General features: G+C 44.6%; 2 protein-coding genes across 4 annotated transcripts in view; one reads left to right on the forward strand and one right to left on the reverse strand.

Annotated features, from left to right (window-relative positions):
* PHTF2 (putative homeodomain transcription factor 2) overlaps positions 1–19,854 on the reverse strand; it is a 196,127-nt gene extending 176,273 nt beyond the window's left edge. The window contains exon 1 of the mRNA XM_050936870.1: positions 19,433–19,854. The gene's annotated coding sequence lies outside the window, so the exon portion shown is untranslated. The remainder of the gene's footprint in view (positions 1–19,432) is intronic.
* TMEM60 (transmembrane protein 60) lies at positions 451–8,951 on the forward strand. 3 transcript variants are annotated; one of them, XM_050937034.1, is made up of 2 exons: positions 451–699; positions 8,297–8,951. In XM_050937034.1, the coding sequence occupies exon 2, from the start codon at positions 8,346–8,348 to the stop codon at positions 8,748–8,750; it is 405 nt and encodes a 134-aa protein (XP_050792991.1). In that variant the 5' UTR covers positions 451–699; positions 8,297–8,345; the 3' UTR covers positions 8,751–8,951. The 3 variants fall into 3 exon arrangements, with proteins under 3 accessions (XP_050792991.1, XP_050792993.1, XP_050792992.1); XM_050937036.1 differs by lacking the exon at positions 451–699 and adding an exon at positions 5,008–5,032; XM_050937035.1 differs by lacking the exon at positions 451–699 and adding an exon at positions 7,838–7,920.
* Positions 19,855–26,302: the final 6,448 nt, after the last annotated feature.

Raw genomic sequence — 26,302 nt, forward strand, 5'->3', positions numbered from 1 at the left:
GCTTCAAACGACGCTCCGCCCTAGCTCGAGGAAAGACATAGGGAGCTTCGTCATCACATCAGTTACCATCTTCCGTAAGATTTAAGTGGGCTCCTCCTATTAGACTACATGAAGAGGGGCGGGCACTATATTTGATTGTTGGCTACTTTATCCAATGGGAGAGGAGGTGAGGCGGGATTACGTTAGATGGGCATGTCTCTACCACAATAGGAGTCGCTGACTTGATGCTGTCCTGTTTAATTGACGTCCGTGTCCCTGAATTGGCAGAAGGGAAAGCTTGGGCGGGCTGAGTGTGAATTGAGCTTCTCTTATGCCCAATGGCTATGGTGCGAAGGCGGGGCTCAGTTTGATGGGCATCCGGCCTACCTAACAGATGTGGATCATAGACGGCATCAACTTGATCGGCTTCTCTGCTGCCCAATGGGCGTGTGGCAGAGTCTGATTAATACGTGATGGGCTAGCCAATGGGCGTGCTGTAGAGACGGTCTGAGCGTCTCTCGTGCTGGCTTTTCCCCAAGGGGTGGGGACCCTCCTCTGCAGCTTAGAGCCGTTTGCTGTCTGGGCCCCTCGCAACGCGTGTGGGGACTGGGGGCTGCGACGTGATGAGCCGAGACTCCGCGAAGGGAGAGGGCAGGCTCTGGCCTCGGTCGCGGGGTGAGGCGGCAGCGGGTGCTGCGCACGGCGGCACGGGCCTGCCTGGTAGGTACAGGGAGAAGCGGGGCCTCTCGTCGCCTGGTCCCGGGTACGGGTTCCCAACCGCGGGGGCCGAACCCGCTGTCCGTGCCTAGTACCGGCCTATCACAGGCCGCAGAAAGGGAGAGCGGGCGGGAGCTGGTGCATGGAGGGGACCCCGCCCCCGAGCCTTTCAGAGTTGCCGGTTGGCTGAGGCGACCCGCTGCGCGAGGATCCAGAGCAGAGGGACGAGAGGGCAGCGCAGCTGGCAGACAGCGCGAAGCCCCCCCCCTTGGACTGAACTGCGAGTCCGGCCAGGGCAGAGGCGCCATTTCAGATGGGGGGGGGCACAACTTTAACCATCTTTCCTGGGGCTACTTAGGCACTTGAAAAAACTAGTGTTTGACAGGAGCCCTGTCTCCAATTCCTTTATAAAATACATTGAAATAAGTGTTTGACCCACTCAGCCCTGATAACAACGTGTTCTGACATCTTGTGGCAAATCACTTAAGGGACTGGTTAGGTTTAAAATGTTAACATATATTCTTACTTTATTACTAACTCTGCAGAGTGCGAGAGACCCTGGCAGGCGCCTCTCCTCTGGGAGGAGAGCAGGGAACAGAGACATCTGGGTTCTATATAAGAACATCAATGACTATACTGGGTCAGACCAAAGGTCCATCTAGCCCAGTATCCTGTCCTCTCACAGTGGTCAATGCCAGGTGCCCCAGGGGAATGAACAGAACAGGCACTGAGCAGTCCTCGAGTTGCCCTGTTGCTCACTCCCAGCTTCTGGCAAACAGCAGGGGACATGCAGAACATGGTGTTGGATCCCTGGCTAGTAGCCATTGCTGGACCTACCCTCCATGAACTTAACTAGTTCTTATTGGAAGCATTATAGTTTTGGCCTTCACAGCATCCCCTAGCAAGGAGTTCCACATGTTGTCTTTGAAGAAATACTTTTGTTTGTTTTAAATCTGTTGCCTATTAGTTTCATTTGGTGATTCCTAGTTCTTGTGTTATGAGGAGTAAATAACAATTCTTTATTATTCTGTTAGCTTTTTTTAATTGAGCAGGTGTCTTCAGAGAACCATCCACAATGACTCCAAGATTTCTTTATTGACAGATTCAGCTAATTTAGATCCCATCATTTTATATATATAGTTGGGATTGTATTTTGCCAAGTTCATTACTTTGCATTTATCAGCATTGAATTCTTCTGGCATTGTTTTGCCCAGTCACCCAGTTTCTAACTCTTCACAGTCTGCTTTAGGCTTAACTATCTTGAGTAATTTTGTACTATCTACACATTTTACCACCTCACTTTACCCCTTTTTCCAGATCATTTATGAATATGTTGAATAGGATGGTCCCATTACAGATCTTTGAGGGACACCAGTATTTACCTCTCTCCATTCTCACCTTTTATCTTACCCTTTGTTTCCTATCTTTTAACCGAAGTCCCTGGCAGTGCTTTTAGGATCATCTAACAATCCTTAATTTACTTAAATGATAAGCCTTTTGTTATCTTAATCACCCTGCCTCTGTTTATAAACAAACTCCCTGCCCCAAAGGCTGTGCTGCTTCCAGCTTCAGAACTTATCACATTCAAACTGTTGCAGTTAGGAGCTCTGTCTGGGGCTACAGTGAGTAGACCTCCCTTAGGAAACTTGGGGCAGAGGGGCTAGAGCCCTCCCCTATTTTCCCCCACACACACCCAGTGGTGCCCCTGGGGCAGGAGTGGAGATTCACGCACTTCAGGGAACCTCAGTGACTCACAAGCACCTTCTGCTGTGAAGGAACCCAGCTGACACAGAGGACAGGAATATAGCAGTGGGAAACAGACCAGGCAGTGCAGGGAGACCCTGAGGCATTCATGATCTCAGAAGTCAGCTATGAATTCCAGAAGCCTGCTTCTCCTAATTGGCCGGGCCTAACCGCAGGAAATGCTCCTCTAGACTCAGGGCTTGGCTACACTGGCACTTTACAGCGCTGCAACTTTTGCGCTCAGGGGTGTGAAAAAACACCCCCCTGAGCGCTGCAAGATACAGCGCTGTAAAGCCTCAATGTAATCAGTGCCGCAGCGCTGGGAGCACAGCTCCCAGCGCTGCAAGCTACACCCGTAAGGGATGTAGTTTACATGCAGCGCTGGGAGAGCTCTCTCCCCAGCGCTGTCGCTCCGACCACACTCACACTTCAAAGCACTGCCGCGGCAGCGCTTTGAAATTTCAAGTGTAGCCATACCCTCAGGCTTAGTTGGCCTACATGTGATACTTACAGCGGCATACCTGTGTCACAGGGACGTGGGGGAAAAAAACACCAACATAACCCTCACTCTTGATATATCCATCAGCAGAAGTATTTGTCCATCAACATAGCCATCATCATTCAGGGAGGTGCTGTTCCTACCTTGACAGAAAAAAACACTCCTATCAGTGTAGGCCAGTGGTTTTCAAACTTTTTTTCTGGCGACCCAGTTGATGAAAATTGTTGATGCCCATGACCCAGTGGAGCTGGGGATGATGGGTTTGGGGTGTGGGAGGGGCTCAGGGCTGGGCCAGAGGGTTGGATTGTGGGGGTGGGGGCTGTGGGGTGGGGCTGGGAATGAGGGATTCAGGATGTGGGAGGGGGCTCTGGGCTGGGTCAGGACTGGGGGTGCAGGTTCTCGGGTGGGGCCAGGGATGAGGGGTGCAGGAGGGGGCTCTGGGTTGGGAGGGCTCAGGGGTGAGGCAGGGGATTGCGGTGTGGGAGAGGCTTTGGGCTGGGGGTGCAGGCTCTGGGCTGGGGATGAGGGGTTTAGGGTGCAGGAAGCAGCTCCAGGTTTTGGGGGCACTCAGGCCTGGGGCACAGGCTTGCCTCCGGCAGCTCCTGGTCAGCAGCACAACCAGGGTATAGAGGCAGGCTTCCCACCTGTCCTGGCACTGTGGACCACGCTGCACCCCTGGCTCCTAGGTGGAGGTGTGCAAGTGGCTCTGCATGGCTCACACCCACGACACAGTCCCTGGCCAGTGGGAGTGCGGAGCAGGTGCTCAGGATGGGGGCTGCACATGGAGCCCTGTGGGGGACCTCCCAGCCTAGAAGCCAGTCCTGCTGCTGGCTGCTTCTGGGGTATAGCACGGTGTTGGAACAGGTAGGGACTAACCTGCCTTAGCCGGGCAGCACCGTCAATGGGACTTTTAATGGCCTGGTCCATGGCGCTGACCAAAGCCGCCGCGACCCAGTCCCTTCCATTCCATGACCCAATTGTGGGTTGCGACCCATGGTTTGAAAACCACTGGTATACGCTATGGCTACACTCCAATCTCCAGCGTATAGCTATAGAGTAAGGGTTTATTGACTTAGGGAGTTATTCTGGATTAAACTAATTTTGAATATGGCATTTATGGGGGAGTAAGAGCATCCACTAAAACAGTTAATCTACTTTAAATTAACACCCTACTTTATTCCAGATCAGTTTTCAGGGACAGACAAGCCTTAATATCCCAAAATAAAAGGGATGTCTCTTGCTGTTGGTGCCTTTAAGCCAGCAAAAGGAGGCTGAGAATATGAAGTGTCCCAAATAATGAGGCAACTGACAATAACTTGTTCCCCAAGAGCAGAGAATAACAATTGTACACTATATGCCAAAAACACAACAGAAGATGATATTTCTTTCCATTTGGATAATTAGTTGGAGCTAGTGAATGTCAGTTTTCTTTCCCTAAAAAATGTAAATGTTCATTTTTAACTCAAGAGAAATAAAATGCTTTAGTCTAGTAAGATAGATTTGTGACTAAAGCCATTCAATAAGGTAAAATGACCATGGATTAGTTGAAGAAAATTGGTCAGGACAATCATTCTTAACATTCAGTGCTACAGGAATGAGGTTGTTCCTTGCACTGGAACATTGTTTTAGGATATCCTTATCCTTTTAAAGGTGAGTAGAACAGGTTTTTAAAAAATTGAGTCCAAATCATTAATATACTATTACCAAAACATTAACCTTTTCTTACCTGCCAAGCTCTACGGTCAGGTTCTGCCCTTGTTTCGTGCATCAATATTTCCACTAAAATAAATGTGAGTTGCACGTGCACACATCCTCCAAGAACAAAATTTTGACTTTTAAAAAGAGCAGACAAGATTTTCTGCATTCCTTGGACCATATCATGCTCCCTATGTGGAGAGGAGCCTCCATGCTTGGTTTTCAACTCCCCATTCAGTGTGTGTTGCCTTTTTCTGTGGCGCATTCCCTGTAAGAGGGCATTTCCTCATAGCACAGTTCCATTGGAGCCATGCTGCCTGAGTGCTGGGGACCAGTGGTGGTGCAGGGACAGAGGCTTCTACAAGATCTCCTGGGATCTGACAAATTTGTCTCACTGAGGTAAAGGATCAGCCCCAAACCCCCCTTTACAGGATACAATGAGAAAACCTCTAAGGAATTCTAGGAGAGATCTCCATACAAACGCCCCCCTTCCATAGTTTAACATGTTTTGGAGGAGAGATGGATGATGTAATCTCTTGTTATTAGGTCACCATTTTTATGGAAGGAAGCTGTCCATTTGGTATATGTAAGTGTTTTGGCTATACATGTCTTGTTAAGTATTCCTTCTCTAAAGAACATATTTAAACTACTGGTTTTTATTCACATTTTTACATCTAATTTTTCTCAACTGGGGGAAATTTAGCCCCTTTGAAGCACCAAATATATAAATTATTAGTTGAGACTGTCCTCATTGTCTATATTGAATATAATCCGGTCAAGATCATTGGTCAATGGGCAACTTCCAGTCCAGTGATTAACTCACCTTTATCCATCATAATGTGGTCCAAAATAGTTCTTGTGTTGGGTGCAGTATCTTTGTGTGTTAAAAAATAGTCATAAGTTTATAAATTCCAATGTTTTACTACCAGCTGCATAAAACTTCTATTTCATGACTCTCAAATTGAAGTCCTCCATAACAACCATTTTTTCCCCCATACATTAAACAGGTACAAAAGGAGTAACTTAGAGGGCAATTTAAGAACAGCCTGTTTCGATTTGGTGGTCTATAACAGGTCTCCCCAGTAGTTAGCACAGTGATCTATATGCAGTCAAGATCCTATAGTTTTGCATTTATCATAACTCTGAAACAGGTAATGGTGTCACTGTCCTTCCTAAGCAGGTTATAACCAATGATATTTGACATTCCAGACCTATGACTTGTCCCACCCGTTTCATTAAGGTCAATATCAATTTTCTATTCATTGAGAATGTTCAGTTCCTCTTGCTTGTTACTTGTACTTCTAGCATGGTTAAACAATTTCTTCTCTTCACATGCTTTCCCACATCTGTTCAGTGTGTTTGGAACATGTTGAATTTGAGTTCTTACCACATTTGCCTCCTCCGCTCTCACCTTTCTTTGTTAGGTTAATGCTTTCCAGGCTGCTTCTGCTAGTCTCCCGCTGAGAAATTTAGCCCCCATTACTCCCAGCCTGAGAGATGCAGGCCATCTCATTCGTAGTGCTCCTTCTCGCACTGGAATGTGGCCTACTGTTCCTCAAAATATCCACTAATAGTGCAGCCAGCAATTCATCTCCTTCAGCCTTCTATTCATGGGACCAGAAGGATCTATGAGAATAACACTTGGTCTTATCTTCTTCAGCTTCTTTTCAAAATCTAAGTCTCTTGTAATCTGCATAGTTCCATGTGATGCGAAGTCATTGGTTCTAATGTTTCATCAGCAGTGGAGACTTGCCAATTTACTTCATAATCCTGTCCAATCATGCAATTACATGTCAAATATTTGCTCCAGGGAGACAACACACCATCCTGTTATCCTTCTGTCCCTTGCTGAGTTCTCTCTCTGCTCTTCTTAATATGGAATCACTACTGACAATTGTTTGTTTGCATTTTCAGGATGATTGAATAACCTGTCACAAGGCAAACAGCTACCAAACTGCAAGGATGCCCATCAGCTATGTCCCTTATAGCTTCCTGCTCCATTCCTCCAGAAAGAGTTCCTCAATAGTTGACTTACTGGTTATCTGATAACTATTTGATAATTCTAGCCAGGCTGAATGCCTCCTAGCTCTGTGTCACAAGTGATCAGTTTGTTTCTTTAGTTCCTGGTCTTTCTAGGTACCTTAGTGCCAATCCTTCCCCTAGTGGTGTCTGTGGCAACAATTGCTGAATCTGGTTATCCAAGTAGTAGTTGCCTTCTTGGATGATGTGCATTTATGAAACTACCATTTCCAGACCACATCTCCTTGATAGTACCTCCATCAGCCAGACAGCATTCTTGTTTTATCCCTTGACAGCAGCTTTTTGTTGTTTCTCTTTCTATGGGAATTTGGAATCAGAGCATGTGGGAGAAGTACATTCAGTAAACAATGGGTCTCTGCACTTGAGTAGATAGGAATATCTTTTTCTGTCTCCTGGGCAAAGCTCCTTGCTTCTTAAAGATTAAATCAGAAGGAAGTTGTACAAATCTGAATATGTGCTGTTAGGCAACTGAGGTCCTCTTTGGAAAAATATCTATAGGGTTTGACTTTCTGAAATCACCACCTGATAGAGAGTGGGAGAGAAATAGTGGAAGCAGAAAAATCTGTGTAACCATGGATCTAAAATACATTTCTGAGGATGTGGGTAGGAGGGGTTTGGTATTTTTGAAATCACTGGTCTGTCTTTCCTGCTTCAAAATTTTCTCTCTAATATTGTAGAAGCAGGTCATATATAGGGCTGTATGCAGGAGCCCTCAGAACTCCAGCTCTTGTGACACCAAGCTAAAATCATGAGCAACTAGAGCTGTGAATAGGAAACAAAATAAACTTAGATTGTAATTGGAGCCTGTGCATACACACCATATCCAGTTCAGTGGGGCATTGGTCCCTGACTGCCCTCTAAGCACTACTGTAATACAACTCATGTCAGAGCCAACATTAACTGTGCAAAGGGCTGGGTGCCTGTTGGCTAAGTTATCACAAAAATTGTCCTTAATCTTTATTAAGTTTCCCTTAGATCATTCAGTCTGAGCCGCAGTTTGCATGACATTTCAATGAGTATCTTTGCTATTTACAAGAGCAGCATCCATTTTAGAGAAATTTGCACACTGTTTGTGCTTTGGCAGTGACTAAGTAACATAACACTTCCATGTATGTCATAGTCCTGGAAAAAGTGTTGATAATGCATTCAGCCTTGTACAAACCAACAAATACAGTTTCTGCTTTGGAGACCACAATCTAGAGAGATTCACAAAGATGACAGGCTGCACAGAGAAGTCCAAAGTTAAGGTTAATTTAGGATTAAAGCTTCTATAGTTTAACTGTAAATTGCTGTATTTGCTCTGAATATATTTTGTTAGGGACATGAGAGGATGGGGGCTTGGCTAATTGGCTTACAAAAGCATTCAGGGTTATGAGTGACAAATTCATTTGGGAAGAGGACCAGAATTAAAATGCTCAGTGTTAAGACTTGTATCATTGGAAGAACAGAGTCATAAAAGGGAAATGAGAAATATGGTCTACTATCTAGGTAAGGTGGGATTGTGGTGGGTTCTGAAAGCAAGAACAAGAAGTGAAATTTTTGCATGTGAATCTTTAAGATATATTCCATACGTTCTGGATATACCATTTTTGACCTTTTTTTTTTCCCCCCCCCTTGTCTTAGGTTGTTGCTGAGAGTTGGGGGAAAATAACTCCCTATCAAAGCTGTTTAAATGAGAATGTCCCTGGCGCAGAGAGTGCTGCTCACATGGCTTTTCACATTACTCTTCCTGATCATGTTGGTGTTAAAATTGGATGAGAAAGCACCATGGAACTGGTTTCTTATCTTTATTCCAGTTTGGATATTTGATACTATCCTGCTCGTTATGCTAATTGTAAAAATGGCTGGGCGATGCAAGTCTGGTTATGACCCTCGCAATGGTTCTCAAAATATAAAGAAAAAGGCCTGGTACCTCATCGCAATGCTGCTTAAATTAGCTTTCTGCCTTGCCCTCTGCGCTAAACTGCAACAATTTACTGAAATGAAACTAGTGTATATCTTTATCCCCTTATGGGCCTTACTCGTGGGGGGAATGATTGAACTTGGATATAACATCTTCTATGTACGAAGAGACTAAGTTGTAACAAAACTTTTTCAAGTTGACCAGTATCAAATTACTGGATCATCCTATGTTATGTGCAGTTTAAGCTTGTACCAGCAACTACGAATGTCATTCTGAAAATTTTATTTAAGACAGGCTGGTATTAAAGTGGATTTGTTCAGTTCTTATTTTAGAACTGTCACAAATATCCTCATGTAAATAAAATGTTTGACTTCAGCTGTGTTTCTAAATATGACTTAATGTGTTAAAACAGCTTCACGGCCTCAAAGCTACTAGACCTTCCATTCTAGAGTGCATCCTGTTTAAATTCTGGGAGGAGGATTTACTTTTCCACTACATATTGTACTATTAAGTTCCAGGGAGCTACTTACAATAGTTCTAATACAATTTTCTATAATGTACTAAATTTCCTTTTGAGCATTGATAACAGAGGAAAGTAATTAAAGTGGGGCTAATAGCCCTGCCTATTACAATTGCCTGACACTTCACATAAGATGCTGTTTTTCTGTAACTTACAACCATGCCAGACTAACAGTTCAGGCTAAAATTTTCCAGGGGGTTTCTGCCTCAGAATTATTTTTTTAGTTATTTTTGGCTAATATGGTTCAACCATTTCTTAGTCAGGTTCTCTTTGAAAAACTCTAGCACTCCTGGATTTTGGAGCAAGGAATTTGAAATGGGGGAGGGAGTCACTTTGTAGCAGGGATGTGCCTTTTTCATTCTCTGTGACCATCTGTACAAATCTGGGCAAGTTATAAGCCTTTGGGCAAAAAAATGTTTACACATGTTCAGTAGAGGCATGAGCTAAGAATCTCAGAAGATTCAGTTCCCTCTCAGACCTCTCACAGCTCCTAGTGCAGACTAGAGTGTTCACGCAGCATCCCCACAAAGCCCAGGGCAACAAGGGTCAAGTCAAATTCCAAGTAATAGCTGCTCTGGGGCTAATGAGTGGAAATAAGACCTGGGAGCTTCTCTATGCTGACAATGACCTCCCTGTTGGCACCAGAGCAGCCTAGTGGAAGCTGTGTGATGCAAGTGGAGAGAGGAAAAGACCCAGACCTAAGAAATTGTGGAGTAGATTAGTAGAAAGAGCCTGGGGGTGGGAACTGGGCCTGTCCAGATAAGGAGACAAGGTCTGTAACCTAGCAGGCACCTAGTGGGCCTGGGGGAAGGCGACACATCAGAAAAGCTAGGCGAGATGAGGATGCTGAAATTAGATGACACCCAGGGAGGGAGACTGAGGGTATGTCTACACTACGGGATTATTCCAATTTTACATAAACCGGTTTTGTAAAACAGATTGTATAAAGTCGAGTGCACGCGGCCACACTAACACATTAATTCGGTGGTGTGCGTCCATGGTCCGAGGCTAGCGTCAATTTCTGGAGCGTTGCACTGTGGGTAGCTACCCCATAGTTCCCACAGTCTCCCCTGCCCATTGGAATTCCGGGTTGAGACCCCACTGCATGATGGTGCAAAAACAGTGTCGCGGGTGATTCTGGGTAAATGTTGTCACTCATTCCTTTCTCTATGAAAGCAACGGCAGACAATCATTTTGCGCCCTTTTTCCCTGGATTGCCCTGGGAGATGCCATAGCACGGCAACCATGGAGCCCGTTCAGCTTTTTTTTTTACTGTCACCGTACATCTAGTGGATGTTGCTAACAGACGTGATACTGCAGCGCTACACAGCAGCATTCATTTGCCTTTGCAAGATAGCAGAGAGACGGTTATCAGTCGTTCTGTACCGTCTGCTGCTGTCATGGGTGCCCCTGGCTGAGGTCGGCCGGGGGCGCAAAGACAAAAATAGAGTCAGTCCTGCCTCGAATATGGGGCAAGTGTATCAGAGAACACAGCTGCTTCGTGTCAGATCCCGCAGAAATGATGAGCTACATGCCATTCTAGGGGTGCCCCTGCAACAGCCCCACCTGTTGCTTCCCTGCTCACCCAACCTTCCTGGGCTACAGTTGCAGTGTCCCTCCATTTGTGTGATGAAGTAATAAAGAATGCAGGAAAAAGAAACACTGACTTGTTAGTGAGATAAAATGAGGGGGAGGCAGCCTCCAGCTGCTATGATAGTCCAGGCAGGACACTAAGTGGTGGGGGGGAGAGGAGCCCAGCATCCCACTGCTATGATAGTCCAGGCAGTACAGAATCTTTTCTTTACACATGAAAGGAAGGGGGCTGATGGAGCTCAGCTCCCAGTTGCTATGATGAGGACAGTCACCAGCTGTTCTGTACCATCTACTAGGAATGACCGGGAGTCATTCCTATTTTTACCCAGGTGCTCCCAGCCAACCTCACTTGAGGCCAGCCAGGAGCACTCACAGGCTGATGAGGACAACATAGTCATATTGTATCATCTGCCACCGGGGAAGGGAGGGGAGAGGATACTGCTGTTCACTGCTGCAGCATCGCGTCTACCAGCAGCATGCAGTAGACATAGGATGACATATAAAAAAAGTCAAGAAACGATTTTTTTCCCTTTTCTTTCAAGGGGGGAGGGAGGTAAATTAACGAGCTATATCCTGAACCACCCCGGACAATGTGTTTGACCCTACAGGCATTGGGAGCTCAGCCGAGAATGCAAATACTTTTTGGAGACTGCTGGGAACTGTGGGATAGCTGGAGTCCTCAGTACCCCCTCCCTCCCTCCCTCCATGAGCAATCCATTTCATCCTTTGGCTTTCCATTACACTTGTCACACAGCACTGTGCTGTGGACTCTGTATCATAGCCTGGAGATTTTTTTCAAATGCTTTGTCATTTCATATTCTGTAACAGAGCTCTGATAGAACAGATTTGTCTCCCCATACAGCGGTCAGATCCAGTATCTCCCGCACGGTCCATGCTAGAGCTCTTTTTGGATTTGGGACTGCATCGCCACCTGTGCTGATCAGAGCTCCATGCTGGCCAAACAGGAAATGAAATTCAAAAGTTCACGGGGCTTTTCCTGTCTACCTGGCCACTGCATCCAAGTTCAGATTGCTGTCCAGAGCGGTCACAAAGGTGCACTGTGGGATACCGCCCGGAGGCCAATACCGTCAATGTGCAGCCACACTAACCCTAATCCGATATGGTAATACCGATTTCAGCGCTACTTCCTCGTCGGGGAGGAGTACAGAAACCAGTTTAAAGAGCCCTTTATATTGATATAAAGGCCCTCGTTGTGTGGACGGGTGCAGCGTTAAATCGGTTTAACACTGCTAAAATCAGTTTAAACGCATAGTGTAGACCAGGCCTGACTGGGAGCCAGTAGGGATGGGACTGTGTGTGTCTAGGGGTTAAGGGAGGGTATAGCTGGAGGCTATGAGAGGGAAGAAAGATCAGGGAGTGGGAGAGAGAACAGGGAATGGGCAAGGAGGTGGATAAGAATCCTGAAGAGTGGAGAAGATGACCGACTAGGTTAGAAAACTGGGACAAAAGGCCAGTGGTGTGGTAGACACTGGACAGGTTAGGGGAGAGAGGCAAAAAAAAAAAAAAAATGAAGCTTAGGGGGAAATGGGTAGTATATTTTATGCCTAGTAGACAACACACTGCTCCAGTACCTGGAATGGAATCCAAGATCCAAATCTCACCATTCTTTGTCAGCAAACATTTGAGACCACCATTGGTAAAACGTCCATCCTCTTCTAGATATGGTCTACCTAGAGAATGATTTCCTACTACTGCTATCAGTTCCTTAGCTCTAAAAGCAGATGTTTGTGTGGTGAATGTAAAGATCTCAGTCCCTGATGCTGAGCCCTGTAGTTTTCACTATTATGCCTCAATAGATTTTTTTTTCTCAGTTTACTTTAACAATTTAGAAAATTACAAGAAAAGGTACAAAGTCAAGCAGTCAAAAATTAGGAAGGGCTGGAATTAAGATTGCCTGTGAAACCTTATTTCAGCCCCTTTTTGCACATGTATCAGGTCCAGTTGAGAAGATAAAACCACTAGGTTCTGTGTGTTTTAAGCCTCTGGCATCTGAACCAGTGACTTTAGGCACAGCCCTGTCTTAGGACCACTCAACACACTCAGGTTTCTGATCTATCCAGAGAGCTGCAGCCATATGGCCTGTTACACCCTCCCAGGAAACAGGGCTAAGGCCCCAAACTCCCCTTGACAACTCCACCTGAAGTTGTGAGCTTTCTCATTTACCTCTTCAAAAGGGCAGATGACAGCTGTAGCATATAAGAGCATTTCTATACTACAAACTTTGGTTAAGGCAAGTTACATGGGCATATAGCCATTGAAATTTATATCATTTGGGCATACTTAGTTGCTTGTATCAGCACTGTGCTTACCAGGAGCACTTAGTGTTGACATAAAGGGTAGTGCACCATGGGTAGGTATTCCAGTGTGCCATGTATCGCTGTCCAGTGAATGCCTTCTTTTCAGTTACATGTGCATTGTTTATGGGATAGTAACAACTCATCCAAGTATCTCCAGGAGCTAGGGTTCATGTTCCCAGCATGCTGTCTCCATCCTATAATATTCCTATCCCATAATATTTTCAGCTTATTTTAACAAATCACACAAACTCATGCAGAACTTTTCAGTTTCTGCCACTCTGAAAGAAGCATGGAGTACCCAGAGCTTTCCACTATTCTCATGACTGTTGCAAATATATGCCATGATTCTCCTGTATCTGCAGACTCCAGGAAGTACCACAACAACCAGGGACATGACAATTTCTTTGACGGCAGTTTGCTGAGGGACATACAGAAAACATTTCAGGGTTGTTTGGTGGCATTCATGGAGCAGCTGCAGACAGGAGTGCTGCATCTGGGCCTGGAAACAAGCACTGACTGGTGGGATCGTAATGCAGGTTTAGGACAATGAGCAGTGATTGCAGAATTTTGGATGCAAAAGGCCACACTCCTAGAGCTGTGTGCCAAGCTCGCTCCAGCACAGAGACACCAGCATGAGAGCAGCATTGACAGTGGAGAAATGAGTGGGAAATGCACTCCGGAAGCCTGCAACACCGGATTGCTACCAGTCTGTGAGAAATCATATTGGAGTTGGAAAATCCACAAGTTTATGTTGATTTGTATACCAAATGCAGCTACCTTTGCAAAAGGGGTCTCAGGAGCAGGTCCCTTTGTCAGACACAAGATTAAAAACACAGTGGCTAGTTCCACTGCCTGGATATGTTCTCAGAATATGTCCTATGGTAGGCAAGCTAGAATTCTTCTAGAATCTATGGGGAATGTTATAAAGGTGTTGAAACCTTTAGTACACTCTTTTACAGAGATCTGAACAGAGAGCAAGTGACCCAATATGGGAGTGCTTCCAAAATTAGCTGGTGCAATATTCAGATCTGTAAAGTCCACAACTGCTACTAATTTCAAGCCTGGTGCCAAGATATTCTCAGAGCTGGGAAAAGCAGATCTCTTGCCGTTCTGCTGCAATCTCACCTTCAAAGTGACTCCAGTTCAGACACAAGAACATCTTTGGAATCTCACATATCTTCTTTGGCAGTTCCAGAGGGTAAATCTTACCAAGTTTTTCCTCTGTATGGGTACTTTAGGATTTTGAACCTAGATCTGACAGGTTCTTTGTCTTCAACTCTCTCTCTTAATAGATGTACATGGCTCCACAATTCAGGTATTTCTATAAAATATCAAGTCAATAGATAAAGTTACAAAGGTAGGTGATCTTTAGTTTTAAAACTGATGAGGTCTTGGAGAAACTGAAGGCCACCAGATCTCCAGTTGAGTCAGTCAGTTCCTCACAAAATTCTTTCAGAAGTCAGCAGGTATTTCAGTAGAAATCTTCTGTACCTGTCTATGTACAGAGACCCAGAGAGTCTAGGAAAAAATTTTGCCATATCAAAAAAGGCAGTTTGTGCTTCCCTAGCCTCTGCTGCCTCAGCAGCAGATACTGCAACATCCAGCATTCTCAGACTTGCTGCTTAGAGAATCACAAACCAATTGTAAGATTTAAATCTTCACTTTCTTTTCCTCCTCCTTTTTGGAGACAATTTGTCCCCAGTTGTTTCAGGTATGAAAAGCTATTTAGTCAAGCTATTTCTGTACTAGAAATCAAACAGAACAGACACTTCAAGATCATAGCAAAATCCAGTCCTTCCTCACCCCCAGGGGTCTTTTCATGAAAAACTGATGCAAAAAGTAGTCTTGACCTTACTGAAAATTGAAATCTGGAGACAGAAGTAGTACAAGAGCCTTGGAGGGGAGAAAGACTGGTTTTATTCCTAGCAGCGTCTTATTTCTAATAGAAACTGTCTTACACGTTCTACTGCATCTCTGCAAATTGAAAAAATGCCAATGCAAAAATTCTGCTCATTGGAGAAACCATGCATAATATCTCCTTTCAGCTTTTAGGACTGGTTTGCCCCAGCTTCTTGAGAGGGCTACTTCCGTAGTGTGGTAAGGACAAGACAAAGTTCCTCCAGTTCATAGTAGACAAACAACCTTGCAAACCTGGCAAACCTCATAATATTCATTAAATGCTCAAATGTTCTCTGACTCATCTGCATCTGCAAGTGTAGCCAGATCTGGATGAATGGCTCACAACAGATTCCCACCATGGCATCCACGTGGTGCTAAGAGGGGAAAAAGACTGGTCAGGAGAAAAATCTTACATGAAGCAGTCTGATGGATTCCAATAGGTTGTAGTTAGAGTTCATATTCCCGGTGGAATTCTGCACCACTGCACAATCCAGAGTTTTGCAGAAAGTAATGTGCACGCAGAATTTCCTTTCCTCCACAGAAATTGGCTGCAATGCTGCTGGACCCAGCAGAGCCCAGCTTGCACATAGAAGACACTGTCGGGGGGGAGTGAGAGGGACTCAGGGTATGGCTACACTTGAAACTTGAAGTGCGAGTGTGGTCGCAGCACCAGCACTGGGAGAGAGCTCTCCCAGCTCTGCACGTACTCCACATCCTGATGGGGTTTAGCTTGCAGCGCTGGGAGCCGCGCTCCCAGCACTGCAGCACTGTTTACGCTGGCGCTTTACAGCGCTGTATCTTGCAGTGCTCAGGGGGGGTGTTTTTTTCACACCCCTGAGAAAGAAAGTTGCAGCGCTGTAAAGCGCCAGTGTAGCCAAGGCCTCAGAGAGTTCCTGGCAGCTGCAATTCCCTGAATACCCTGAGGGAAGGAGACAACAGTGTGCAAGAAACTCCATACAAGTCTGGGACCTAGCATCGGGCTGTTTCTTCCTCTGGATCCCTGAGCTCTGAGGGGAAGGGAGAGGTGTCTGGTTTTGAGGGGGTGCACAGCTGGGCTCTGAGGGAGCCCATGGCTGGGCTTTCGTGGGGAAGGGGTGTGGGTATCTGGGCAATGAAGTGTGTGGCTGCGCTCTGCAGGGTGTATGTGTGGGTATCTGGCCAGGGGGCCTCCACGGCTAGGCTCTGGGGGGAGGGGGTGTGGTTATTTGGGCTGGGGGGCCCTGCAGCTATGCTCCAGGAGGGGGAGTGGGCAGGTATCTGGGCTTGCAGGGGCCTTGCAGCTGGTCTCAGGAGGGGGAGGGGGCAGAGAAACAGGAACTGCCTTGCCATAGGGGTTTCTTTAACTTTCTACTCCCAGGGAAATTATTTGTGTGTGTCTAACAATACAGACATATTTGTAACAGGTATTTTGAAATAAACTACCAAAATGATTGAAACTGGTGTGATTATGTAGTATTATTATGATAAATAAAATTTGCAGAATTTTAAAATATTATGAGCATAATTTTTTAATTTTGTGGTGCAGAATTCCCCCAGGGGAATTCAGCACAACAGATGACAGTTCTTCGTCCTCCAACGTCTCTTCCACCAGAGCCTTTGAAGGCTCCTGGTGCTTTAGGCAAGATGGACTATGTGGGCACCTCAGGGCAGATAACCAATGTAACCATCCCAAATCTGAGGAAGATCTTTCTGGGATCCTAGGAAACTAGGTACATTTGGTGAGACTCTTGTCAGAGGTCTATCACCATGCAGTCTCTTGGAACCACTAGCACTTAAGAGGTTCTTCCCTTGTTTTTGTCTGCAAAACTTTAGATTCCCGGTTCGTGTGCTTCCTAAGGGGATATTTTAACAAGAGGATGACCCCTTTCGGTCTGGTATTTCATATCAGGCTTAAGCACTGAGGGAGCCTTAGCAGTCATGCTACTTGTGCTTGGAGACACCATTCCACATCTCCCATTTTCATGTGCTACTTGATCCTCTTGAGCAGAGGGTGCTGTTGTCCTTTTGGGACCCTTTTTGCGAAAGCCTCAGGGGAATTGATGTTACAAGGATACCATTCCCCAAGACATAAAATCCACTTTTCATGTCTATTTGAAGCACAGAACGTTGCAGGGAATGGGAAATACCTTAAAGCATTTTTAGATGGATCCATCATCTTGAGAGACTTGAAACTACCACGTATTCAATTAAAGTAAAAAACTAAAATAAAACCAAGACCTTTCAGCCTAAACTCTAAATTCCAACTCTTCTTTTTTCTCCTCTATGCTGCTGCCATCTACTGTCTGCCAAACTCTTCCCTGTCAGCTTTTCTCTCTGATTTTGACTCCTGACTTCTTCTGTTCCTCTCCTCACTGTGACATTCTATGCCTTGGGGGAGCACCCTGTAATCCCCATACTCCTCATTTATATATAATTGTGATCTTGCATATAAAGCATGCCATGTAAGGTATCGGGAAAGGTTATGATCTGCTGAAATAACTGTTCTATCTAAATATGTACATCATTAATGCATATGAAGTTATGCAACTGTGTTGTACGGTCGTCACTAAAAATATGCTGTGGGTTTCGGAAACGCCCAGATCGTAGCTCTCCAGAGACAATGACAAGGGAGATAACCAGTGCCTGGGTGAGTGCTGAACACCAGACTTCACCAGTCATTGTCCAGCAGAGGAGTGACAATTCAATGACTCACCTGCATTAGGCCACACCAGGGGAATTGCTCAACCTTGCCTGGGGACTCAGCAATGCCTCAGACTGCCCCACTTCCCGCAGCCCCCATTGGCCTGGAACAGCGAATCGCGGCCAGTGGGAGCTGCGATAGGCCAAACCTGCGGACGCTGCAGGTAAATAAACCATCCCAGACTGCCAGCAGATTTCCCTGATGGGCTACGTGCCAAAGGTTCCTGATCCCTGCTCTAGAGCCTCACATCCAAACTTTGTCTGGAGTTTTGCAGATTATTTCTGTGTAACATCTCTAAGATATGACCTTTTCTGTCCATCCACTCAGCTAAAACTCTCATCCAAGCTCTCATCTCACTTTGATTAGTCTTCTGTCTGGCCTTGCACATATCCATTCAGATTGCAGAGATCGTTTTCCTAGCTCACCACTTTGACTATGTCACCTTCCTCTCTTTGAATCCCTTCACTGACTTCCCATTCTCTATCTGATCAAACATAAGCTGCTTCATTTTCAAGGTTCTGCACAGTCAGTCCCTACTCTACCTATCCTATTCTCTATCAAGACCCTGGTACTTGCCTCTGATCAGCCTTCCCTGCCCACTTACTAAATTTTCAAACACCTTCATGCTTTCTCCCATGCTGCCCCACATGCTTGGGAGGTGCTCCCCATAAAGATCCATAAAGCTCTCTCATCCACCTTCAGGTCCCTCCTCAAAACTCTCCTCTGCCATGCCTACATAAAACTTCACAGTGGTTAGGCTGCTGGTGTGCAGAGACCGCTGCCTACACCAGTGGTCCCCAACCTTTTCTGGTGGTGGGTGCCAGACGACAAGCCACCAATGACTGTGGCTGGCGGACAAGCATCCGCTGAAATTCCGCCAAGAAGCAGCAACGTCAAGAGGCATCCCCACCAAAATGCCACCGAATTAGCATCATCAAGCAACTTCGCTGCCGAAATGCCGCTGAAAATCGGCATTTCAGTGGCGGTATTTTGGTGGATGCTTGTCCGCCAGCCAGTACGCCGGACCACTAGCCTACCAATATTTACCAATGTTTACCATTATTATCTGATTACTTGCATTCCCCCATCTGCCTGTATCCATCATTTGCCTCGTTTTACTTAAGATTTTTGTTCTTTGTCTGTACCATACCTAGCACAATGAGGTACCCCATGGCTAGGGTTCCTAGGCACCATGGTAATACAAATAATAATAATAATAAGCTAACAATGTAAACCACTTTTACAATTATTTACAAGTATATTTGATTATCACAGAAGAGGAGAGGTTAGTTCTGTGACTGCTCAAACTGGTGGAAAGAGAGAAGAGAGAACAGAAGTCAGTTTGTAGAAGGTAGTGTTTAAGGGAATTGCATGCACTGCCTTACTCCCAACTAAGGCTCAACAAGATTATGTGGCTTAAACTTTCATCTACAGAACTGTTTTCTAAATGTAACTCTGAACCTGTTCAGAAAATGGAGGGAAATTAGCCCCAGAATTTTCAAATGGAGTTGTTGGGTTTTTTTAAAGTGTATGGAATAAACAAACATAATTTTAGTGCAACTTTTTTTACACTAATATCTCAGGTGGTTATACATATTTTTCTCAACATTTCCAAAAATTACCATTGGGGTTCAAAGCATGAGAAACTTCAGTTCAAAGTTAGAATTAGCATATGAAAATAAGGATTTATGATTATATTCCCATAAGTTTAACTGCTATCAGGCAACCCTTTTAATAATCACTGCACTTGACTCCAAGGGAAAGCAATAATTTTCCAGTTAGAAAACACTGTCAGTTTTAGAGTTGCTGAAAATAAGCTAATAGTTACATTATGAAAACATTTTACCTTCTGAGATAATCTCAGACTGGAGCCCCCTCATTCCCAAGTACCATCATAATAGATTGGAGGAAATCAAATCATCCAAATGGCTACTGCACATCTTGTCACATCATGGCCATCAGCTTGGTTGTCTTGAGACTAAGGGTACATCTATGCAGGAAAACAAACAAACAAAAACAAAACACTGCAGCAAGGCTCAGAGCCCAGGTCAACTGACTTGAAATCATGGGGCTTGTGCTACAGAGCTAAAAATAGCAGTGTATATGCTTGGGCTGGAGCCTGGACTCTGAGACCCTTCCTCCTTGTCAGGACTCAAGAGCCTAGGTTCCAGCCTGAGCCCAAACGTCTGCACCACGAGTTTTAGCCCCATAGAGCCTGGGCCAGCTGACTCGGGCTTGCACTAAGATTCACTATCAGGAGAGTTTTTTTGCTGTGTAAATGTACCCAGAGGTGGAAATCACACAGCTAAGTTTTACAGTTGAACTACACACAAAATGTGTGTTCTCTTCATGGCACCTTTGTGATGTAGGACATTTTTAAAAACTGAGCCCATCTTATGTTTGGCCACTTTAGGATTATCCAGGCTTGAACTTCCAATTTTGCTGGAGAAGAATAATGACAATATCAGAAACCTGACCTACATCTTTCCAAGTCTCAGGCAGTGTAAGCAGCTATCACTATGTGACCATTAGAATAATCACAACACAAATGATCTAAGTCAACACCCCGCTTAGTTCATGGCTCAGAAAGCTGCAGCTCAGTGTTCAGACTATTGTGATGTCACTGTCCACCTCCAGCAAAAACAGAAGTCAAGTGCAGATCATCTTCAATTTAAAGAAGGATGTTGCGTAGGGTGAGGCACTTGAGACAGTGTCATAAAAGAGCAAGAAACACATTTTTAAAAGCAGGAAGGAAATGAGTGCTACAGCCTAACTAAATATAAAAATGAACAATGCATTTTATAAAGAAACGGTTACTACAGGATGTATATTAGTCTTAACATAACACTTCTTGGGTGATGGAAGCACTCAGCTGTATGTTATTACAACACAGGCATGTATTTTATAAGCATTATTGCTTAAGGACATGACTTTAGGAATCTTGACCCAAATATTCTTGTCAGTGTCTAATGCCAAAGTCTAAAGCTAACCTATATATTTCGTTTCTTAGGATTCACCACATAATTTCAGGGCAGATTCCTCAGCTAGTAAAAGTCACTCCACTTTGTCAAAATGTTACCTGAAAAAAGCAATACTTTCCTTAAAATAGATGGCCTTTAGAACACACACACAGACACACACACACACCCAGCTCTAGATACTGACATTTTCATCCACTTGGATTGTAATCCATCAAACAATTAAGTACTTAAATCACTTCCTTAAAAATCCCTAAAGTGTTAAATACATTAGGATACTTGCATTTAAAATGAGAGGTGGCATTATCCGACTGATTAAAACCTAATGCTGTCCTGGGCAACATAGTATGGGAAGGAGGTGAGCAGCCCTCAGTGGTGAAAGAACAGGTTAAGGACTATTTAGAAAAGCTGGACATGCACAAGTCCATGGGTCCAGATCTAATGCATCCAAGGGTGCTGAGGGAATTGGCTGATGGGATTGCAGAGCCATTGGACATTATCTTTGAAAACTTGTGGCAAATCGGGGGAGGTCCTGGACAATTGGAAAAAGGCAAATATAGTGCCCATCTTTAAAAAAGGGAAGAAGGAGAACCCGAGGAACTACAGGCCAGTCAGCCTCACCCCTGGAAAAATCATGGAGCAGGTCTTAAAGGAAACCATTTTTAAGCACTTAGAGGAGAGGAAGGTGATCAGGAACAGTCAACATGGATTCACCAAGGACAAGTCATGCCTGACCAACCTGATTGCCTTCTGTGATGAGATAACTGGCTCTGTGGATATGGGGAAAGTGGCGGATGTGATGTATCTTGACTTTAGCAAAGCTTTTCATATCGTCTCCCACAGTATTCTTGCCAGCAAGTTTAAAAAGTATGGATTGGATGAATGGACTGTAAGGTGGATAGAAAGCTGGCCAGATTGTCAGGCTCAACACGTAGCAATCAACGGCTTGATGTCTAGTTGGCAGTTGGTATCAAGCGGAGTGCTCCAGGGGTCAGTCCTGGGGCCGGTTTTGTTCAACATCTTTATTAATGATCTGGATGATGGGATGAATTGCACCCTCAGCAAGTCTGCAGATGACACTAAACTGGTGGGAGAGCTAGATAAGCTGGAGGGTACGGACAGGGTCCAGAGTGATCTAGACTATTGGAGGATTGGGCCAAAAGAACTGTAATGAGGTTCAACAAGGACAAGAGCAGAATACTGCACTTAAGACAGAAGAAGCTCATGTACCACTACAGGCTGGGACCAACTGGCTAAGCAGCAGTTCTGCAGAAAAGGACCTGGGGATTACAGTGGACAAGAAGCTGGATATGAGTCAGCAGTGTGCCCTTGTTGCCAAGAAGGCTAACGGCATATTGGACTGCATTAGTAGGAGCAGATTGAGGGAAGTGATTATTCCCCTCTATTCGGCACTGATGAGGTCACATCTGGAGTATTGCGTCCAGTTTTGGGGCCCCCACTACATAAGGATGTGGACAAATTGGAGAGAGTCCAGTGGAGGGCAACAAAAATGATCAGAGCGCTGCGGCACATGGCTTACAAGGAGAGGCTGAGGGAACTGGGCTTGTTTAGTCTGCAGAAGAGTGAGGGGGGATTTGATAGCAGCCTTCAACTACCTGAAGGGGAGTTCCAATGAGGATGGAGCTCAGCTGTTCCTAGTGGTGACAGATGATAGAACAAGCAGCAATAGTCTCAAGTTGCAGTGGGGGAGGTCTAGGATGGATATTAGGAAACACTATTTCATTAGGAGGGTAGTGAAACACTGGAATGGGTTACCTAGGGAGATGGTGGAACCTCCATCCTTAAGAGGTTCTTAAAGCTCAGCTTGACAAAGCCCTGGCCAGGATGATTTAGTTGGTGTTGGTCCTGCTTTGAGCAACAGGTCGGACTAGATTACCTCCTGAGGTCTCTTCCAACGCTAATCTATGATTCTATGACAGAATTAGGCTGATTGATTAATCGGCTAATTTTAATGACAATAAAATAACTAGCAAGGGTCTTACACCACCACCAAGAGAGTTCAGAATATTAAAACTGAACTCTTCCCATGCTCTTCCTGGCAAGAAAGGATGCAGGACACACTACTCAATTTTAGGTATTTAAAGCTAGCTGAAAAACAAAAATATATCATTTAATCTCAAATATTCTGTGGAACATGCATGTACAGTCCTTTGTTTTCATAAATGCTTGTCTTTTTAGGCTAGATGTGCATACCTAGCAAATATTTAAATTAATCTGTTTGGACTAACGAGCTCATCAGTGGATTCCTTTAATTTTGTGACCAGAAGGTGAGAAGATAATAGTTTAACTGACATTCAAGTACAATACACTCCAAAGCTGAGCTAGTAGCAGGGCAGAGCAAAGAGGAGTAGAGCAAAAGCTAGATTATAAGTTTTTGAAATCCAGATCCTAGATATATCTGGAGCATGTTAAACAGAAGCTACTACAACTGAAACATTTTAAAATCAGCAGATTCAGGTAACTTGCATACAAGAGTTTTAAAACGGTTGGTTGAGGTGCTAGGTGTTCTATTAATGTTGATTTTCAATAGGTCTTGGAGCACTGGGGAAGTTTTATAAAACTGAAAGAAAGCTAATGTGCCAAATTTTGCAAAAGATAAATGGAATGACTTGAGTAATTATAGGCCTGTCAGACTGACATAGATCCTGGGCAAGATAATGGAGCGGCTGATATAGGACTTCATTAATAACATATTAAAAGAGGATAACGGAATTAATGCAAATCAACAGGTGTTTATGGAAAATAGATCCTGTCAATCTAACTTGACTTTTTTTTAAATGAGCTTACAAGTTTGGTCAATAAAGGTATATTTAGACTTCTGCAAGTGTTTGACTTGGTACTGCATGGCATTTTGATCAAAAAACTAGAATGATATTAAATTAACCTGGCACACATTAAATAAAAACTGGCTAACTGATAGTTCTCAAAATGTATCTGCAAATGGTGAATGGTCATTGAGTGGGTCTGTTTCCAGTGGGATCCTGCAGGGATTGGTTCTTGGCCCTACCATATTGAACATTTTTATCCATGACCTGGAAGAAAACAAAATCATCACTGAAAATTTGAAGATGACACAAAAATTGGGGGAGTGGAAAATAATGCAGAGGATAGGTCACTGATTCAGAGCAATTTAGATTGTTTGATAAATTGGATGCATGTGTTTTAATATGGCAAACTGTAAATGTATACATCCGGGAACAAAGAATGTAGGCCATAGAATCATAGAACTATAAGGTTAGAAGGGACTGAAAGGGTCATCTAGTCTAACCCCCTGCCAAAATGCAAGATTTGTTGAGTCTATTCTAAATCAGCAAAGAGTTATAGACTAACAAACGTATTGGAACATGAGCTTTTGTGGGTGAATATCCACTTCGTTGGATGCATCTGACGAAGTGAGTATTCACACATGAAAGCTCATGTTCCAATACGTTTGTTAGTCTATAAAGTGCCACTGAACTCTTTGCCGCTTTTACAAATCCACACTAACACAGCTACCCCTCTGATATTCTAAATCAGTGGTTCTCAAAGCCAGTCCGCCACTTGTTCAGGGAAAGCCCCTGGCGTGCCGGGCTGCTTTACCTGCGGCGTCCGCAGGTTTGGTCGATCGCGGCTCCCGCTGGCTGCAGTTCGCTGTTCCAGGCCAACGGGAGCTGCTGGAAGCGGCGGCCAGTATGTCCCTCGGCCCACGCCGCTTCCAGCAGCTCCCATTGGCCTGGAGCAGTGAACCGCGGCCAATGGGAGCCGCGATTGGCCGAACCTGCGGATGCGGCAGGTAAAGCAGCCCAGCCCGCCAGGGGCTTTCCCTGAATAAGCGGCGGACTAGCTTTGAGAATCACTGCTCTAAACCATTCAAGACAGATGGCTATCCAGCCTCTTTTTGGAAACCTCCAGCAAAGGAGATTCCATGATTTTCCTAGGCAGTTTGTTCCATTGTCCTACTGTTCTTACAAGGAGGTTTTTTTAGGAAGTTTTTCTTGATATTTAATCTAAATGTGCTATAGATCTATAAATCTAAACATGCTGTAATTTGAACCCACCGCCTCTTGTGCTATTCTCTGTGGCAAGAAAGACCATTTCCCCCCATCTTTCTGATGGAAGCATTTCAAGTATCCAAAGACCACTATTGTGTCCCCCTTAATCTCCTCTTTTCCAAACTAAACATAACCATTTCCTTCTGCCTTTGCTCATATGACTTGCAGTCCACCCCTTTGATAATTTTTGTCACTCATCTCTAGATATTTTCCAGTTTATCTACATCTTTTCTATACAGTTGTGACCAAAACTGGACACAGTACTCTAGCTGAAGCCTAACCACTGCTGAGTAGAGAGTGGTACTACTGCTTCCTGTGACTTACATGCTATATCTCTGTTAATGGCATTTGCTTTTTTTAATTTTATTTTTTTGGCAGTATTGTATTGTTGACTCATGTTGAGGTTGTGATCCACTACAACTTCCAGATCCTGCTCAGAAGTGCTGATGTCAAGCCCGTTATCCCCCCAGGGCCGGCTTTAGGCCTATTCCACCAATTCCCCCAAATTGGGCCCCGCACCTAAGAGGGCCCCGCACCCAGTGAGAATCTCTTCCCTGGCTAGAGGCGCCTTTTTAATTTTAATCACCCGGCGGTGCTCCAGGTTTTCGGCAGCACTTTGACGGTGGGTACTTCGCTGGCTCCGGGTCTTTGGCGGTGGGTCCTTCAGTGCCACCGAACACCTGGAGTGAGTGAAGGACCTGCCGCTGAAGATTTGGAGCACCGCTTGGTGAGTACAAGCCTCACTTTTTTTTTAATTTTTATTTTTTTTAGTCATCCCTGCCGGGGCCCCATCGAAACTGTTCGAATTGGGCCCCACTTCCTAAAGCCGGCCCTGTTATCCCCTATTCTCTATTTGTGCATTTAGTTTTTCTTCCTTAAGTGTAGCACCTTACATTTCTTTTGTTGTTTTTGTATAACCCAATTCTCCAGTTTATCAAGATCCCTCTGAATTTTAGTTCTATCCTCCAAAGTGTGCAATCCCTCCTCTCCTCCTCTGTGTGTCATATACAAATTTTGATCAATATGCTCTCTATTCCTACATCCAGGACCCAGAACAGATCCCTGTGGAATCCCACTTGAGACTTCCCTCTAATCTGACATTCCATTAATAGTTACCCTTTATTTGTGGTTTAACCAAATATGTATCCAATTAATGGTAGTTTTGTCAAGCCCACATCTCTCCAGCTTACTTATGAGAATGTCATGTAGGACTGTGTCAAAAGCCTTGCTAAAATCCAAGTATCTTATGGCCACCACATTCCCCATATCCACCAAACCAGTTACCTTGGTTTGGCATGATTTGTTCTTGGTAAATCCATCCTGGCTGCTAGTGATCATCCCTTCATCCTCTAGGTATTTGCAAATGGAATATTTTATATATTGCTCTAGCAGCTTCCCTGGTATTGAGGTAAAGCTGACTGGTAGTTCTCCTATAGTTCCCCAGCTCCTCTTTTTAAAGATGGGCACTATGTTAGCCATTCTCCAGTCTTCTGAGACCTCTCCTGTCATCCATGACTTTGCAAATATTTTTGCCAGTAGCTCCAGGATTTCTTCAGCTGATTCCTTCAGCACCCTGGGGAGAATAGCATCACACCCGGCTGACTGAATTCATTCAAATTAGGCAGAAGATCACTGACATGTTATTTACATGATCTGCACCCCTTCCCTTTTATTGTCTATGATAAC

The sequence above is a fragment of the Gopherus flavomarginatus genome, chromosome 1 (genome assembly GCF_025201925.1).
Source record: "Gopherus flavomarginatus isolate rGopFla2 chromosome 1, rGopFla2.mat.asm, whole genome shotgun sequence".
Taxonomy (NCBI): Eukaryota; Metazoa; Chordata; order Testudines; family Testudinidae; genus Gopherus; species Gopherus flavomarginatus.